Source organism: Fomitopsis serialis (assembly GCF_022376445.1).
Source record: "Fomitopsis serialis strain Sig1Antser10 chromosome Unknown B0H18scaffold_94, whole genome shotgun sequence".
Taxonomy (NCBI): domain Eukaryota; kingdom Fungi; phylum Basidiomycota; class Agaricomycetes; order Polyporales; family Fomitopsidaceae; genus Fomitopsis; species Fomitopsis serialis.
The window spans coordinates 38,712-55,384 of record NW_025955054.1 but is presented as its reverse complement, the minus strand read 5'-3'; the positions used below and the strand labels follow the sequence as shown (position 1 = coordinate 55,384).

General features: G+C 54.8%; 7 protein-coding genes and 1 non-coding gene across 8 annotated transcripts; 2 read left to right on the top strand and 6 right to left on the bottom strand.

The window, feature by feature from the left end:
- The first annotated feature begins 1,567 nt into the window (after positions 1–1,567).
- On the top strand, positions 1,568–3,223 carry B0H18DRAFT_1032707 (uncharacterized protein). Its single transcript, XM_048030138.1, has 2 exons — positions 1,568–2,621; positions 2,685–3,223. Exons 1-2 carry the CDS (start codon positions 1,754–1,756, stop codon positions 3,137–3,139), a joined length of 1,323 nt encoding a protein of 440 aa, XP_047888687.1. The 5' UTR covers positions 1,568–1,753; the 3' UTR covers positions 3,140–3,223.
- Positions 3,224–4,864: 1,641 nt separating this feature from the next.
- On the bottom strand, positions 4,865–5,151 carry B0H18DRAFT_1123276 (uncharacterized protein; the record flags this gene model as incomplete). The annotated part of the gene is made up of 2 exons (XM_048034663.1): positions 4,865–4,903; positions 4,966–5,151. The coding sequence occupies 2 exons, from the start codon at positions 5,149–5,151 to the stop codon at positions 4,865–4,867; spliced, it is 225 nt and encodes a 74-aa protein (XP_047888686.1).
- Positions 5,152–5,490: 339 nt separating this feature from the next.
- On the top strand, positions 5,491–8,488 carry B0H18DRAFT_683711 (clathrin adaptor mu subunit). Its single transcript, XM_048039155.1, has 10 exons — positions 5,491–5,845; positions 5,898–6,096; positions 6,505–6,649; positions 6,712–6,841; positions 7,042–7,124; positions 7,228–7,317; positions 7,374–7,505; positions 7,603–7,726; positions 7,794–7,959; positions 8,039–8,488. The coding sequence occupies exons 1-10, from the start codon at positions 5,647–5,649 to the stop codon at positions 8,085–8,087; spliced, it is 1,317 nt and encodes a 438-aa protein (XP_047888685.1). The 5' UTR covers positions 5,491–5,646; the 3' UTR covers positions 8,088–8,488.
- On the bottom strand, positions 8,366–10,058 carry B0H18DRAFT_683731 (uncharacterized protein). Its single transcript, XM_048039156.1, has 2 exons — positions 9,001–10,058; positions 8,366–8,937 (listed from the first exon to the last, which is right to left on the bottom strand). The coding sequence occupies exons 1-2, from the start codon at positions 9,872–9,874 to the stop codon at positions 8,477–8,479; spliced, it is 1,335 nt and encodes a 444-aa protein (XP_047888684.1). The 5' UTR covers positions 9,875–10,058; the 3' UTR covers positions 8,366–8,476.
- Positions 10,059–10,653: 595 nt separating this feature from the next.
- Positions 10,654–10,751, bottom strand: B0H18DRAFT_t130. Its single transcript has one exon. It is a non-coding gene; the product is annotated as a tRNA-Pro (tRNA).
- Positions 10,752–10,756: 5 nt separating this feature from the next.
- On the bottom strand, positions 10,757–12,596 carry B0H18DRAFT_1032697 (uncharacterized protein). The gene is made up of 9 exons (XM_048030137.1): positions 12,453–12,596; positions 12,335–12,406; positions 12,180–12,274; positions 12,080–12,122; positions 11,948–12,021; positions 11,736–11,894; positions 11,431–11,676; positions 11,359–11,378; positions 10,757–11,301 (listed from the first exon to the last, which is right to left on the bottom strand). The coding sequence occupies exons 1-9, from the start codon at positions 12,471–12,473 to the stop codon at positions 10,967–10,969; spliced, it is 1,065 nt and encodes a 354-aa protein (XP_047888683.1). The 5' UTR covers positions 12,474–12,596; the 3' UTR covers positions 10,757–10,966.
- Positions 12,597–13,141: 545 nt separating this feature from the next.
- B0H18DRAFT_1032691 (uncharacterized protein) lies at positions 13,142–14,389 on the bottom strand. Its single transcript, XM_048030136.1, has 2 exons — positions 13,395–14,389; positions 13,142–13,318 (listed from the first exon to the last, which is right to left on the bottom strand). The coding sequence occupies exons 1-2, from the start codon at positions 14,367–14,369 to the stop codon at positions 13,295–13,297; spliced, it is 999 nt and encodes a 332-aa protein (XP_047888682.1). The 5' UTR covers positions 14,370–14,389; the 3' UTR covers positions 13,142–13,294.
- B0H18DRAFT_1032684 (uncharacterized protein) lies at positions 14,390–16,140 on the bottom strand. The gene is given in 3 exon segments (XM_048030135.1): positions 14,390–14,515; positions 14,527–14,732; positions 14,821–16,140. 2 exon segments carry the CDS (start codon positions 15,796–15,798, stop codon positions 14,709–14,711), a joined length of 1,002 nt encoding a protein of 333 aa, XP_047888681.1. The 5' UTR covers positions 15,799–16,140; the 3' UTR covers positions 14,390–14,515; positions 14,527–14,708.
- Between the last annotated feature and the right edge of the window lie 533 nt (positions 16,141–16,673).

Here is a 16,673-nt window from a genome sequence, read left to right as displayed (position 1 = left end):
TATCCGAAAGAGCGAGCTCCCGGACCGTAGAGGTGGGAGCGTCCACGCATATAGTCCTACCAGCCGCGCTCGAGGCTATGTACTCGGACTACGTCGGCATGCACATGTGCAGTCCAACTGTGAACGGCTCACGCGACCGTGCACGCAGAGATCGCCGTGCCCCGTGGATTTCCCCGTGCGTAGTTCTAGATCTGTTCGTGGGATCTATCATAAGTACATGGGTGCGCAGGTCAGACTACCGCTCTGGTAGGTAGCACTGCTCAGCTTTACGTCACGGTTCGGGTCTGATGTGGCTTGCGTTCTCAAGGTCCACACGCGTGCTTGATTGGCAGTGTCCCGAATACGAGAACTACGATACAGCCATTGAGTAAATCATAGGGATGGGCTAGTCGATTAGCTCCCCCTTTCTCGCGCATGGTATGTGCATGTCCGCCTGAACTCCGTTTCGACGCAGGCGTTCATAACCCCCAGCGGCGAGCGGGAGCAGTTTGCGTTCAGCGACATGATGCATAGAATTCGGTTGAACGTGCGGAGAAGACAACCTATCTATGGATCTAGCCGTGTCTACCATCTGCGTGCCTCGGACGTACCAGTCGCCGGGCGGGGTTATTCTGGGAAATGAAAACAAAGGTATGGTCTTGGCCTCAGCCAATCAAGGGCGCTCAGATGGCGCACTGAAATGTCTCGAGTCAGTTGAGACCGTCCGTTCTAATTAGAAGGTCGGATGGGACGCTGTGGGGCAATAAGCAAGATGCGGTTATTGAACCTCGCACTTCATTGCGATCGTTGACCGTTTTTCCACCCGCATCACGCTCGGCGCCAGGCCTCGTGCACAATTGGCTATAGAAGGAACCCTGCATCGATAGGAGGCAATAGTACACAGCCCGGTCTTCCATGCACTGGCTTGTACCACACGCGCGCTTCCTGTCGACGCAAAGTTCGACGATATCCGTCTTCTAGAAGAGAATGCGGCCCAGCGGCTCAGGTGAGTCTGTGCATCGCCTCGGGTCGGCCTCATACTAATATGACAACACTCTCTATCTCAGGCTCGAGTCCGCAGGCCATCTGTCGTCTCCCACATTCTGCGGCTGGTCTACGTTACGCGTATCAACGCCTACTACCGCTGATTTCGATCTGCGAGGCTCCGAACCTCCCATATATCCTCTGTTACCACCCCGAGCGAGTGCGTCCAATACTGCCAAGAAGCTCAAATTTACGACTGTCTTAGGCAAGGTTTCAAGGCAATACCGTCTGTACGACATCATCTGAAACTTCTACACTCTGTATAGGGCATACATCGACCTGCCATTCGGATATTACTCTGAATTCTGCAAATATAAAGTAGTCGTGCGAGGTAGTTCTTCAACAGCATATATAAGCAAATCACGGAACGACCCGATGATATGATTACCAGATGACGGATGTGGTCGACAGTGAAGACAGGCCGCTGAACGACCATCATCCCCTCTTGGAATATTGCTTCAGACCACCCACGTACTCAAGGTATGCCTTCCAATTACCATGGATCCCGTTGCTCGTTTAACATATCAACGTTCTGCGTCGACGCAGTGATACCTATCCGCCATTTCCACAGGAACTGATCGATCGTATCTGCGAGTTCCTTGTGTACGAGCCTTTCGCACTGACGAGGTGCAGCCTCGTTTGCCACGCTTGGTACCACGCCGCACGGCGCGTCTCCCGGCACAATTCCCTCCAATTGCGGACCCGAGAAGCCTTGAACGATACAGCACGCATGCTTATGTCAGAAAGCATCCGATCATATGGCAAGCGTTTTATTTACCTGAACATCTGGGAGGACCCTCAAAAGCCATTCACACACATCTGGCCCATGCTCATCCCCGCGAGTCTTCTATCACTTGTGGAGGTGGGTCTACGCAACTGCGATTGGGTGGTTACCAGACCACATGTTTTATTCTTCGACTTCCTCTCCGCCTATACTAGCGTCACAAGCCTGAACATCAGGCAGTGCCGCTTTCGTAGTATAGCGGAACTCCACAGAATTTCCAAAGCACTACCGAGTCTCGAAGATCTGTTTCTCATGGACGTCACACTACAGCACCCACTCGTTCCAGTTTCGGCGTCCCGCTACGGTCCCTCGTCGCGCAACAAGCTCAAGAAAGTCGCACTTCGGACTGATTGCTCAACCTCCGAGTTGGGCGCTCACCATCAATTCTTGTTGATTGTATGTGCCATGTACTCATACGTAACAGAGCTAAGTTTAGACCTGGGCTCCTACTCTTCATTTTCACATCTTCATCAGTTCTTATGCCGTTTCCCCCATTTGTCCAACTTGTCACTACAGAATCCATTTCGCTCACATGTCGAGCCTGCATCAGCGGCAGACGTGGCCCTGTACACAGCACATGCACCCAATTCCTCACTGTCAGAATTCGAGCTCTTATTCGTACACGCGTCGTGGCAGTTACAGCTTCTGAATTTGATGTTAACCCCGCAAGCATGTAGCCAACTGGAAGGCCTGCAGCTCTACTCTACACACAGGGATGGCCCATGTACAGAGCTTGTACCACGTGTTACAGAGATCCTGCACCTCGCCGGAGCTGGGCTCAAGAAGTTTCAGTGGAGATGTGATCTTGCTCATGGTGAGTGTCCTAGTTCAAGTCGCTTGTCATTGTGCTTGTCGTTGCTCATTGAAACTATCGTAGACTCGATTCACGATATCGTACCGCGGATTACAGCAAATACATCACTGACAAACCTGATTGTCTATTTTGACTCGGTCGATCCATCACTCCCGAGGATTCAAGGGTACCTGGGTGCCTTGCTATCTGACATCCAAAGTCCGCATCTGGAGCGACTCGAAATTTGGATTACGATGTCTGACTCCGAGACATCTGAAGATGGTGACGAGGCCTCGGTCAGCGAGATATACCCTCCCGGCTCCACCTCCACTTTCCACACTATCCTCTCTCGCAGTGTCTTTGACCGTCTTCCAGCACTCCGAGCCTCCCAACAGTTGTACGAGGCCGCTGTACTCGTTGTATTGGTTGGGATGAATGCTCAAACCGCCACGATGTCTGCGATCAAGCCACACATGACCACTCTGTTCGCGCCGTGGCTGGATCGCAAAGTCTTATGGCTCGATTTCCAGCGGTTCTAACCACGATAGGCCTCACAGTCAAAAAATCGCACTCAGGCGGAGTGTGTCGGTCTCGCCGTTCCCATCAAGATCGGACCATGACCGCCACTGTCGAGGGCGAACCAGACTACGGCGGGTGGCTGAGGTCGAACGGCATACGGTGTGGATCACTTGAAGGCAAGATCCGATGCCCTCCGCCTGTGTATGCATTGTTGGCGAGGGGCCCATCCCCAATCATGTTGGTGAACAGTCCGTCCCTCGTAATCTCTTATCATCAGTACTCTCAGGCCTTGGTGAGTGTCACGACTTCGTCGTCCATAAGTCGGACGCAGTCGCAACCTACTCAATATGCTCATCTACTCGACTAGGGACGCCTGCCAGCATCACAGAGATCCAGAACTCGGATATCGATGAACGCGAAGGCCGCGCGTGCGATGCCCGTGGAGATACGGAGACAGAAGAGGCGATTCTACCTGCAGCATAGACAGGGCACTTGGATTTGTCGGCATGACCGCAGCTCACAGTGCAGTGGTGCGTCTTCTCAATCCCTGATATAACAGACAGTTCTCTACATACACGACTGAAGGACATAACTCGGATAGACATGAATGCGAGGGAGGCGCGCGCCGCGATGCCCATGGAACTATGGAGCAGAAGAGGCGAGGCTGTCTGCGGCATAGACAACGCGCTTGCTTGTATTTGCAGGCCTCATGACCGCAGACCATCGTGTCTTGCGTCTCCTCAATCCCTGGCGCTATCAGACGGTGCTGGACTCATCGCCGTTCAGATTCATAACTCGATACGCCTCGCCGTAGGCTTGGAACTTACGCGGACAACTTGTCACGGACAACGAAACACTAGGAATGACGGAGGACGTATGTGCAGGTTTCGGGGTGACGGACACGACATGCGGGGAGAGGGACGCGAGGTTTGCAAGGACAATTATGGATGCGGAGGATTCGCCGTGTGCTGCTGTACGAATGATCATATATATTAGGTGCACTTCACTCGTATGAGGCCGCCTCGCGGAGGCGGAGGATCTATCGGCCAATCGCCACTATCAGGCTTGTGCGACGGAGGTCAGACTGTTGAGTCGACCGTTCTCTTTGTCGTTCTTCGCGATCTTTTCTGAGAACCAGGAATTGAAGGATGAGACGATCTGACCCGAAGATGAGCTCGAGCAGAATGTTGCGCTTGCGACGCACGAACGACAGGAGCTCTCTGGTTGCAAGAGGTAGCGAGTTATCCTCAGGCTCGAGTTACCTCAGTAGCATGCTTGAATCGTACGTACGCGATGCATCGCACGCCGGAGGGGGTACATCGGTGTCTTGGGGTAAGCCCGTCCGTGCGGGAGCTCAGAGTACGTTCAGGTCGGCCGGCATCGTTGTACGTCTGCAAATGGCATCAAGCATGGCGTGGACGTCGCGTATGCGAAGCTTGAAGACCAATGTTTCTTTCTATAATCCGACAGGATCTAGACTAATATTAGGCGTAGGCATCTGCAAGGTAACATTACAGCCATGGAACACCACCGCCGATGATATGACGAGGATCGCGAAAGGTTGGTACGAACACGGTAGAGCGGGAGAGTGGCAACATGCAAATAAGTCCACGGCTAAGTTTACAGTCCGTCCGATTACAGAGACCTATACTGCGTGAAGATATCGGGATGGAGAAATCGGGGATGTCCTTCGTAAGTCGTGGCTCCCCAATGGTTGGGATCGTCGCTGATAGCGGTGTTGGTGCTCAGCAGCAGCAAGGAATGATGAAGCACGTCCCTCCACCCTGAGGAATATTTCAGTCAGTATACGAATGTTATAACAAGATCGCGTAAAGGGGAGACGTACGGGAAGCGGGATACATCCACCCCTCAGTCTCTCGGGTTTCTCTCCGCCCTTCGGAGAGGCAATAGCGCTCATCGTCGGTGCCGGTGCCGGCTGTGTGCTGACTACCTCGCTAGACGTGCGCGCGGCGTGCGCGAGGGGCATGTGCGCGGCAGGGGGGTAGGAAACAGAATCTCCGGGCGCGGACATGGTTGCAATATTGAGCGTGAGTTACGAGCTGACAATGTTTTGCGCGGATGGAGAGGGTAGATGCAAGCGAGGGGTAGAAATCATCTTGGGGCATGCAACTTTATATAGGGGTCCGTGAGGCTGCTGCGTGGAGTGGACGGGGTGGATAGACAGGTCGAGAGGAGACAGTTACATAACGTCATTGGCGCTCTCTTGTTGGGTTACAGTATTACTTACTGGATGCTTATGACGTTGCATAAGCATTAATGATGTCTGATAACCCAGCCGTTGAGGTCAATAGAATGTATCACTTACCTACACTTATACTCGTCTTAACATGGCTTCTAGCTTTGAATGGTGTACAGCATATTGCTTCACTTACATCTACGACTCTGCTCACATCGCTCACCTTCGCGCTCGCTGCACTCGTGTCCACCGCTTGTCCTGCCTCCTATCTACGCGTCGTACGCGTAGGACGTCGTTCCTTCGGGCTAGCTGATTGCTCGTCGTCCCGCGATGGCCTCCCTGATTGCCATTCTCGATCTCAAGGGCAAGCCTCTCATCCAGCGATCATACAGGGACGACGTGCCCTCCGCATATATCGAGCGTTTTCTGCCCATCGTTCTGGATTTGGAGGAGGAGGGTGCCCAGGTCACACCGTGCTTCACAAGGGAGGGCGTCAACTACCTCCACATCAGACATAGCAACCTTTATCGTACGTCCAACGCGTGGAATCTCAAGCTCTGGAGTATACTAACGTTCGGTAGTGCTCGCGCTCAGCAAACGCAACAGCAATGCAGCGGAGATCATCCTATTCCTACACCGGCTCGTCTCGGTGCTCATCGAATACTTCAAAGAGCTCGAGGAGGAGAGTATCCGCGACAACTTCGTCATCATATACGAGCTGCTCGACGAGATGATGGACTTTGGTTACCCTCAAACGACAGAGAGTAAGATCCTACAAGAGTGCGTCCTCCTTTCTCTACTTCCCGGGTACGGTACGAGCTAGGGCCCTCGGCGAAGGCCAGGACCGCCCCCCGCCAGAAACTGGCGTTCATGTCTGGACAACGTTATCGCCATACACACCACCTCAATGGTTAGGCGTTCCCTGGGGCCTCTCACGATGAGCGCCGCTTCCAGGGCAGCACGGAGGTTCTTGGCGTCTGGTCTTGCATGTACATTTGGGGTGGTCCTTTACCTTGAGCGACCGCGCTATGTCCCAGGGCCGCAGCAGCGGGGCCATCGACATATCTCGGCTGCAACAACCAAAATGTGCTTGGATTCCATCCAGGTTTCCTCACGTATACTCGAGGGTTTACAAGCTCGTACCCTGGGTGTGCACGTCCCCGGTTCGTGACTCACATGCCGTGCTAGATACATCACCCAAGAATCATACAAACTCGAAGTTCAAGTACGCCCACCGATCGCAGTCACAAACGCCGTCTCGTGGCGGTCGGAGGGCATCCGGTACCGGAAGAACGAGGTCTTCCTGGACGTCATCGAGAGTGTCAACCTGCTTGTGCGTCCTCGCCAGCCATGCTTCTGCGTTCAGCCTCTGACGACTACTCCGTGGCCATGCAGGTCAACGCGACAGGAAACGTCGTGCGCTCGGAGATTCTGGGCGCGGTCAAGATGAAGTGTTATCTGTCTGGGATGCCGGAGCTCAGGCTTGGGCTCAACGACAAGGTCATGTTCGAGACGACGGGCCGAAGTGAGTACTTCAGCTTTGACCTATGCATCTGGGCGGAGGACATTGGCGGAGCAGTAGACGCAATGATGACGGGGGAGATGGTGTGTCTAATCCTCTCCGTCGAGCAAGGCCCCATACCGCTCGGATCACGTACACACCGCGCCCCGTCACACTCTGCACCTCAACCGTGAATAGTGCGCATGTGCTGATACGCTTTGCAGCCGCGCGGGGAAAGGCAATCGAGATGGAAGACGTCAAGTTCCACCAATGCGTGCGATTATCACGGTTCGAGAATGATCGGACAGTGAGTGGCGGTCTCGAATTTAGGAGAGCGTGTTCTGCGTTGTAGCCGGCGCAGGTCATGCTTCCCATACGCAACTGACCACGCTGAACCGTGCGCCCTGCAGATATCCTTCATCCCACCCGACGGCGAGTTCGAGCTGATGAGCTACCGGCTGAGCACGCCCGTCAAGCCACTCGTCTGGGTTGAGGCCGCCGTACGTCCGCTGTCTTCCGTGTCGCGTGAGCCGTCCGCTGACCCAGGATTGCGAAGGTCGAGCACCACAAGGGCTCCCGCGTAGAGTACATGGTGAAGGTGAAGGCGCAGTTCAAGCGGCGGAGCACGGCGAACAACGTTGAGATTTACGTGCCTGTGCCGGACGACGCGGATACACCGAAGTTCCGGGTGAGTAGGCTTGTGTCTTTTCGGGGTGGCCGTGTCCGGGAGGGAGACGCGTGGCAGCGGAGTGCACATATCATGGTATACTGACGTGTGACCATAGGCAAGTACAGGCTCTGTACAGTATGCCCCTGACAAGAGCGCGTTCGTGTGGAAGATCAAGCAACTCGGCGGCGGGCGCGAGTTCCTCATGCGAGCACACTTCGGCCTACCGAGCGTACGTGGAGGTGTGTCTTGTCTCTCATCTCTTAACGCTACTCGCTCCTCGCTGCATGTGTCTTACTCATCTTCAAGCAGAGCACGACTCGATGGACAAGCGCGCCCCGATCACGGTCAAGTTCGAGATCCCGTACTTCACCGTGTCCGGCATCCAGGTGCGCTACCTCAAGATCGTCGAGAAGAGCGGATACCAGGCACTGCCGTGGGTGCGGTACATAACGCAAAATGGAGATGATTATAGGTGCGTGCCTCAGACTTTGGCCCTCACTCGAGTGGTCGATCGAGTGGATGGATGTCTGACGACTTCGTTGCGGGGACAGTTTACGGACAGCGCTGGAGAAGGGAAGCGCGCCCATCGTGCCGATGTGAGAGCCTTGTTGTCGATGTTGTCATTAGACATGCTGTGTTGTGTGTATCTCTGGAACCCACTTCCTTGGACTCGCTGGCGGGCGGGAGATGGTCGTTACCCAAGGTGTGCGGAGCAGTGCGCCTCGAAGCTGAATTCTTTATTCTGGGCGTTGTCGCGGGCACACTAGTTCTGCAGCCAAGTTTACCGGCTCATACCCGTCTACATAACTTATTCGCCTCTGTCCTGTCTAGCTTCGCTGCTAAGCGGCCAGCATCGATTCCGTCATGCGCCCAACGAAGTACTGTAAGCGGGTCCACGTCTAGCCATTCGCGCAATCGGGACTACAATGGGTATGCCATCATTATCGTTGAGAACAAAATCGGAAACTACGCGGCTGTGCATCGGCTAGTCACTCTGTAATAGGGATTGAAGTTTGGTCCGGGGTCTTCATCACCACGAGTCTCCTCGCGAACCATGGGGCGAAGAGTTTCGGCATAATGGTCGTTATGACCTCGGAAATGACCCTCATAGCCTCGTCCGGGGCGTAGAACCTGATGTATACGCCTTGCGGTGAGAGATTGGCAAAGACACGACGTGCGAGGATGCTGTGGGTGATCTCGAGAGCAGCGGGGTCGATTTCCGCAGCATTGGGCTCGTCACACGCAGTGGAGGTCGCAGACAATCCAAAGTCTAGCGTGAACCCGAGGACGAGCTTCTCCAGGTACGGGGTCTGGATGCGGGAGAGGACCGTGAGTATAGTGGTGCGAGTCTTGCGCAGCGTCTTGCTGTCGTCATTAACACGAGTGTGCAGCTGGAGAGTGCGCAAGCCTATGCTGTACTCCAGAGGAGGCAGGTACTCTGCGAAGGCAACTGCGATGGGACAATTGTGCATTAGCCATTTTATGCCGGCGGGGAGAGCAGCGAAATACTCACCATCAGCCTTAGAGACACCGAGTCTCCCGCACCTAAAACGTACAAGCTTTCTCCCCAGCCGCTGCAGAAGGTCTGCAACGGTTGACTGTACGCTTTCCGTAGGTGCATCCCGGAAGCCGATTTCTAGCTCCTCGATGGTGGAGCTGCTACGAGTTGCCACGAGCCACCGGAGGACGGCTTCGATCTGGACGGATGGCAGCCCATCGATCTGGAAAGTTGCAAGCGAGAGCACGAGTGTCTTTGAGTGCCAGTATGCATCTGCGGCGAGAGTTATGCTGGACGCCGGCGGCCACATGTCGTCGTCTGCACTGTTAGTGTTCATGCTACTTTTGTGCACATACTCTAGACGCAGGTGGTTCAAGGAGGAGAATGCAGAGACGACGCGCTGGACTTGGGCCAATGACGGGAAATAAGATAGGTCGATGATGACTAAGGTAACGGAGGTGTACGCTGTGCACAGGCTGAGCAAGGGGGTACAAGAGGGATGAAAACCAATATTGAGCTCTCGGACACGAGCTCGATCGACAGTTCCACGTTCTACGGCGAAAGTCGACTGCTTCACATCGACTCCTTTGAGCGCGAGGTACGCGAGCCTCGGCAAGGAGTTGACAAGCCTGCGCAGGTCGTCTGCACTGCGGAGCGTGCAGTGCGAGAGCGTGAGGCAGCGGACAGAAGTGAAGTGTGCCAGGTAGGTGAAGAAGTCGGTATGTAGCCTGTGTCTGTCCCAGTCCACGTCCTGCAGGCGAATGATATGTAGCTCTGGGAGGTGTGTCCCGGACAGACACAAAGGAAATGTGTGCGCGAAGGGCTGAGACGGGTCATCTTCGATAGATATATACTTGAGCTTGAGAAGCCTCCGACCTGGCGCGGACATAAGCACGCGGGAGATGCGATAGAGTGCCACCTTCGTGCTGATGGTCGGCGTAGGTGACCATAATAGATGGCGCTTTGCGGCGTGATACCAGGCTCGACAGACGAAACAACAGCGCGAGAGCGAGAGAGTGTCGTGCCAGAGAAAGCTGGCTATGTCCGTGCAAACATCGGCCGGAAGCTGCGGTGCTTGGTCTCCGGGCGTTGTGTTCACGAGGCGGAGAGAAAGAGATTGGCCCGACGAGCATCCGACCGGACATACTATTGCGGCGCGGGCCAAGCTCGGGCTGTCCGATGATATTAGATGCTCAGGACCATTTGCGAAATAGAAATCACCTACATCTTACGATGGTTGACTGGGGTAAAAGAGCAAATGTACAATGAGTGACCGTGTTGAACAAAGAGGATCCTTCCCACACCTCTGGTTCGTGATCAGCCGGGACACTGCCGTTTGGCGGTTACTTGGACACCTGTGTGATCACACATCCTCAATCGTCCGCCTGAGTTATAAGCCAATGCATGACGGTAGTCAGAAATGTGTTTTCGTGGTAGACGTTGACGATGCCGCCAGTGGTACATACTTGGTGTGATTTAGTCGTGGGGGCCGGCGATATGGATGGTATAGCGATCGACACATGCACGCAATGCATACAATTTATCCTCGCGCTCAGCTGTATGCAAGGGCATCTGTACGTACCGTCCTGGCTTGCAAGACCTCCTAATGCGGATGCGCCATTTGAGTCGAACTCGTGGGATAGCAATGGGGAACAAAAAGCAAAAACAGGGCCCAACCGGGATTCGAACCCGGGATCCCTTGCACGTGACGCAATTAAGCGCTTAGCGAACCCAAAGCAAGTATCTTACCTCTAGACCATTGGGCCATTTTGTTTGCAACATAATAGGTTATGACGATTCTTCGGGCTCGACACCACGGACTACTAACAGTACGTCAAACAAGTACCTTGCAAGTACCATACGACGAGGTGCAGCATCGCAGCAGGAAGCATGATAGAGCAAGCATACCCTGCAATAGCCAAAACGTAAGATAACCGAGATAATAAGGTTCCAAACTCGACGCAGCAAACGCGCATCGTCGTCACCACCCAAACCATCTACGCAACGCGTGACCCCTCTTCTCCTTCCTACCTTTCAGCAATGGCGCTTCTTCGTTCGCGTCCTCTGATTCGTTCTCTGTCTCGGCGCGAACGTCGTGCTCGACGGCGTCCTCCACCGCTGTCTGCAACAGAGGAGCGTCCTCCGGTCCGCGTGCGACTTCGATTGGGCCGTCGGACGAGGCGAGGAGAGCGGATGAGGCGTCCAGTGGCTGGCCGAAGTCGTCGATGTGCAGGCGGTGCTGGCGTGCGCGCCACAGGATGCACATGATGAGAAGGGACCCTTGCATCACGCCGGCGACGGCGTAAGGGAGCCATGCTGTGTCGTAGATAAGCGAGTCAGACTCAGTTCGCGAACAGAGACAGGGATGCGTACTTGTCCAGTTCGTGTCAGGCCTAACCAACGCGTCAGTGACAAGCAGGGATACTTATGATGCTCAGAACTCACCGAAGAGCGATGCTAAGCACCATGAAGACGGCACCGGGACTCTGGATCAACATCATGGGGATGCTCAGCGCGCCGACTAGCTTGAGGCGGTAGGTATGGATGAGCTGCGGGGCATACTGAAGCGCGGCAAGCAACGCGGAGGCGACGCCTAGGAATGTCGCCCACAGCGAAATCTGCGGGGAACGTTCTGGAAGATCGGGAGTCTCCGCAGAGAGTAGCAGGAAGGTTACGAAGGTGATGAAGGCGCTGAACGCGGTCGGACGTGAGCGTGTGCACCACGTGTGGGGCAGCGGAGCGCGACGCACATGTGGATGAAGACGACCCAGGAGAGGGTGATGGAGAGACGCCATGCGTCGGTCTTGACGGAGGTTTTGACGTGCTGTGGAGGCCGGTTGTCGTGTAGGTCCACGTCGACCTCGGTGAACTTGAGATGGGGCGGGTAGTAGATCATGTACAACACGAGGCTGGGGTGACGTTCCATCGTCGGCGACGCAGAGGGGCAGGAGATATTACTTACATGACAGTGAAGAAGAACCATTGCAGCATAAGCTGAATGACCCCAGCTACGGACTCGATGCAGCTCCCGAATGTCTAGGAGGCAGACGCCGGGTTCAGCATGGGGGAGATGGCGGGATAGGGAAACACTCACGACGACCCTACAGCACCTGACTATGCTCCATTGCATAACAATGCTGTACATTGGTCACAATGCAATGAGACGAGGCCATGAAGAGAGCGACTTGACGTACATGTTCAGCATTCCCGATGCAGACGACGTGCTCCCGAGTAAGAGGAACCATGGGCTAAAGCCCTCTGAGGAACCTGCCTTGATTATTCGTAGATGCTGGCGTCGCACATAAGCATCATTCATAGCGACGGGATAGGTGGGTGACTTTGAACGGACCTGAGGAAGGTAGGAAATGGCGAGCCCGACACAGAGCAGCGCGGTGAGCACGTTGGCAGTATAGTCGTGGTGCTTGGGCAGATATCAGACAAGTAGGTGGCGATGCATTAAGGCCTACTGGAGTGCATATTTCAAGCATGTCCGGAAACGAGAGAGGAGGATAGCGGACAGGGGCGAGGAGAAGGAGAACGACGAGGACCTGAGGAGAGAAGGAGGCCTCAGGCCGTCTAGCGTATATACACGGTCACGTGTGGGCGCGTTGACCACCCTAGGCTTCGCCTGCCTCAGGCTGATGACTAGATTGACCAACTATGCATCGTAGCGGCGCAAGCGCCGATCCCCGACTCCTGCATGGCAGACACTGGCAGCTGCTCAGCCTGCCACAGCGGCACTAGATTTTGGTATATACTGTAAGTTATGATGCATTGTAACATTGTATCATCGGAATGCTATTGAGATTCAATTGGAGGCCCTCACGCCCGCGGCGGTTTCGCCGCCCGGGCGTCTCGGGCTTCCACGACACAGTATGTATCACAGTACATAAGTATGTAAGTGCAGGCTATCAAAAATGAGAGAAACTCTCCTGCATTTAGGAGGAGTCGTTGGATGGTCAGAGATCCAGGCGTCCAGACACAGCCAGATGCACGGAAGGATCCAACTGCCTCGAGCTGCCTCGTAGGACACTCGAGCATTGCTGCGATACCGTTTATGGGAATTTCAAGTCACGTGTTTCCCACGGAGGGAGCGGCATCGCCGGCTGCGAACGACTTATGGTGGACAAAGCCCTCCTCTCTCCCTCCGGTCGGAGTCGGGGATCGAGCACCTACAGGTACGAGTGCTATAAATCCATTGAGTCCCAATCGAATATATACTGGAGGTACATCATTGAATTCCGGGCGAGCGAAACGGCGGTCCAATTCCACAGACAAATTCGAGAGCACCCAGGATATCCCACAGTTGTCAGGACGCCACGACGAGTTTCACCTACAGAAGAAAATATCCACCGGATCAACAAATGTTCTGTTGGTGGCCAAGTACTCCCTGAGTATTGTCAGCTTACCTTAGCAGTGGCTGCATCTATCTGAGATGCATGAAACTTGAGGAACGCGAGAACATCACTGGGCTGCGTACGGCTCCTGCAAGCGGTACATTTTGAGGCGGCATGCACTGTGGTCGCAATGAAGATGGGGTTTAAAACCGTACTGCCATGAGGGAGCACCTTGAGGGCCTCTGTCGAACGTGCCATGTACTCAACAAGTACGTCGCGGAGCAACCCATTGCCCCATTCCCAAGAATCCAACGCAAAGTTCCCCCCGCTGCTACACCCGTCGTCATGCTGCTCGCTGACATGTTCCCGCCGCAGGATCCAATATTTGACGTAGTCTTTCCACCCATCCTGCAAGAAAAGGTGTGGATCCTCCGCGAAGGACACGGCCGCCTTCACGCATTCCCGACGGTATTGGACCAGTCTAAAGTACGCAGCGGACGTTGCGCATCGCAGCTCGGGTACGTACGGGCCCTCCTCGTATGACTGGGTAAGGCTGGCTCTCGCCGCTGCGACAGCGACGTCCTCAACTCCATAGCCGCATGCGAGCGCGTAGACTCGCAGAGTCTCCTGCTCGAGCATGCGAGGCGTCGACATCTCCCTCACCGCTGTTTCGCGCACTGCCTTCATATCGTACTTCTTGGCTGCCTCGAGCAGTGGCCAGAGCTGATCGGCGGCGATCATGGCTGGTGGAGCAATGCCGGGGTGGCATATACGCAAGATGTGGTCCCACACGACGCTGTCCTCGGTGACGTCGATGGCATTCGGGTCTGCATCAGGTGCGACAGGCAATGCCAAGATGTCGGCGAAGACCGTCGAGGCCATCTTGAGAATGAGCCTGAAGATGCGGAACTCGACGTGGTCAGACGTTCGGATGATCACATCCGCCTGGGGGTCGTCGAACGGCGGAGAGGCTATATGGATAGTGGAGCCCTCAACCGAAGTAGGATCAACCGAAGTAGGATCCGTCACGATGTTTGGAAACGCCATAGAGATGGAAAGGTAGTTAACGGTGTGTAAGCGGATGATGCTCGCGAGTGAGAAAGCTTGAGAGCTTTTCAGATCAGCGGCAAATGAATACAGTAAGGTTGATTACATAAAAGACCAGCCGTCTTCGACTACTATGTCCCAACCGGATTATTGTGACTCATTCCTTCAGAAAGGTCGCGACTACTACGTGCACTGAGCAACTCTGTGGTTTCGAACTCAACACTTCAAACAACCACTACAATAAGATTCGTTGCCCAACTCTCACTGGCAGTCAAATACAACTCAGTACACAGTCTGGGGGACATGCCACATCGGAAGCACTGCGATGCGCCGCCGCAATCAAGGCTCCACAACGAGTTGGACCTACAAGCAGGAACCGTCATAGTCCCAGAGGAACAACGCGGGCCAGTTCAGCGGTCAGAGTAACGTACGCAATGGCATTCACACTTACCTTTGCAATAGCTGCATCTATCTCCGATGCGTAGAATTCGAGGAATCGAACGATGTTGTCCGGCTGACTATCCTTTCTGCACGCACCGCAGATAGAGGCTTCCTGCGCGATGGCAGCGATGTTTTTCGAGTTGAGTACAGTGCTGCCGTGCGGGGAAGCTTTCAGTTCCTCCGCAGAGCGCTTCATAAAATTCTCGAGTACGCGGCGACAAAGCGTGACGTGTTTGTCCTTCCCAGCCGCGGAAGAACGCGGCTCCATCTTGTAAAACATCGAGCGGCCTGCACATGCCTCGTTGTGTGCCGGGTCGGGATGATTGCGAGAGGTAGATATCGACTGAACTGTAGCCCAGCTCCCTATGTGCTCCTTCCAGCTAGAGCGTAGGAACAACTTGGGATCCTGTGCAAAAGCGGTGGCCGTATCGACGCAGTCGCCACGGTACTGGAGCAGTCTGACGTATGCGGCGGCTGTCGCGCAACGCATCTCCGGTATGAACGTTCTCTCGTCGGCTGGCCGGCGGAGACAGGCTCTGGCTGCGGCGATGGCGACGTCGCGAAATCCGTACCCGCATGCGAGCAGGTAGACTCGCAGAGCCTCTTCCTCCAGCATGTGGGGAGTCGACATGACCTGGCAGACGGCATCGTGGACGCATTTCATGTTGTACTTCGCGACCGCTTCGAGCAGCGGCCAGAGCTGATCGGGAGTGATGGTAGTCGACGACGGGACGGGTCCGGGGTAGCAGACACGGAGAATGTAGTCCCAGATGGTACTCTTCTCGACGACATCAACTACACCCGTGTCGGCCTCGGGTGTCGCTGCCACGGGTAGTGTGAACATGTCTGCGAAGATTGGCGAGGCCTCCCTGAGAATCAACTTGGAGACGCGGAACTCGACGTGATCGGACGTCCGAATGATCAGGTCCGCGCTTTCATTATCGAAAGGCGATGAGGCAGATCGACGCACAGGGGACTGCGTATCCATGACGGAGTCGGTGCGCAAGTCGAGCCAAGGAGTCACTGCAGCAGTAGATATGGGTGCGGCAATACAGTGGGCGTCCTAACCGCGCACTTCCATTTTGTCAGTGTGCAATCGATGAGCAGCCGTATCCGGAGCGGCAGAGTGACGTACGACAGGCGGTAGATTGCTGTACTGTGTGAGTTATCTCTGTTCCAAGTATACATGCTTGCGTGGTCTCATGACCACATCGGACATTCATTGTGGGCCGAGTCCTCGATACATACGCTCATTGAAGGCGATCTGCGCCATCCATCGCGCTCGTCCTAGCTTCGCACGTTGGACGCGTACAGCCATGAATTACTTGAGTTCTCGCTTGATAGCTTCAGTCTCGTCGTGCCAATACGGCCGCACTGACCACCCGAGAGCGTCTACCAGTGTTCCTGCGACCCCTGTGTGTCAGACGTCGATAGCGAGCAACGCCTGCGAGTCCAAGGGTCAACTAGCGTTGTAGATTACTCGGGGCTTAGTCGTTACATACCGCTGCACCTGACTGGGATGCATAAGATTTGACGGACCCAGCGAGCCTACTGTTCTTCAGGCGAAGTTCATGGTGCTTATAGGGAAGTCGGCGAAGTCAACAGCACCTGAGCTGACACTGGAAGACCCCGAATTGTGTTTTGTTCCAGCATCAGATAGCGTTCACTCAATTTTGAGGCAGTACGAGAACGTCCGAGTCGTAAGCTCGAGGAAGGCTTGAGCAGAGCAACTCAACCAAACCGCGTTCAAGTTCGAACGGCTGGGCCGCGGGCGCCACAATACGATCTCGATCTGTCAACACTACGCACGTGACATGCGGCTGTATTCCTTCGAATTCGGAAGTGGTTTTTTACGAGACTACT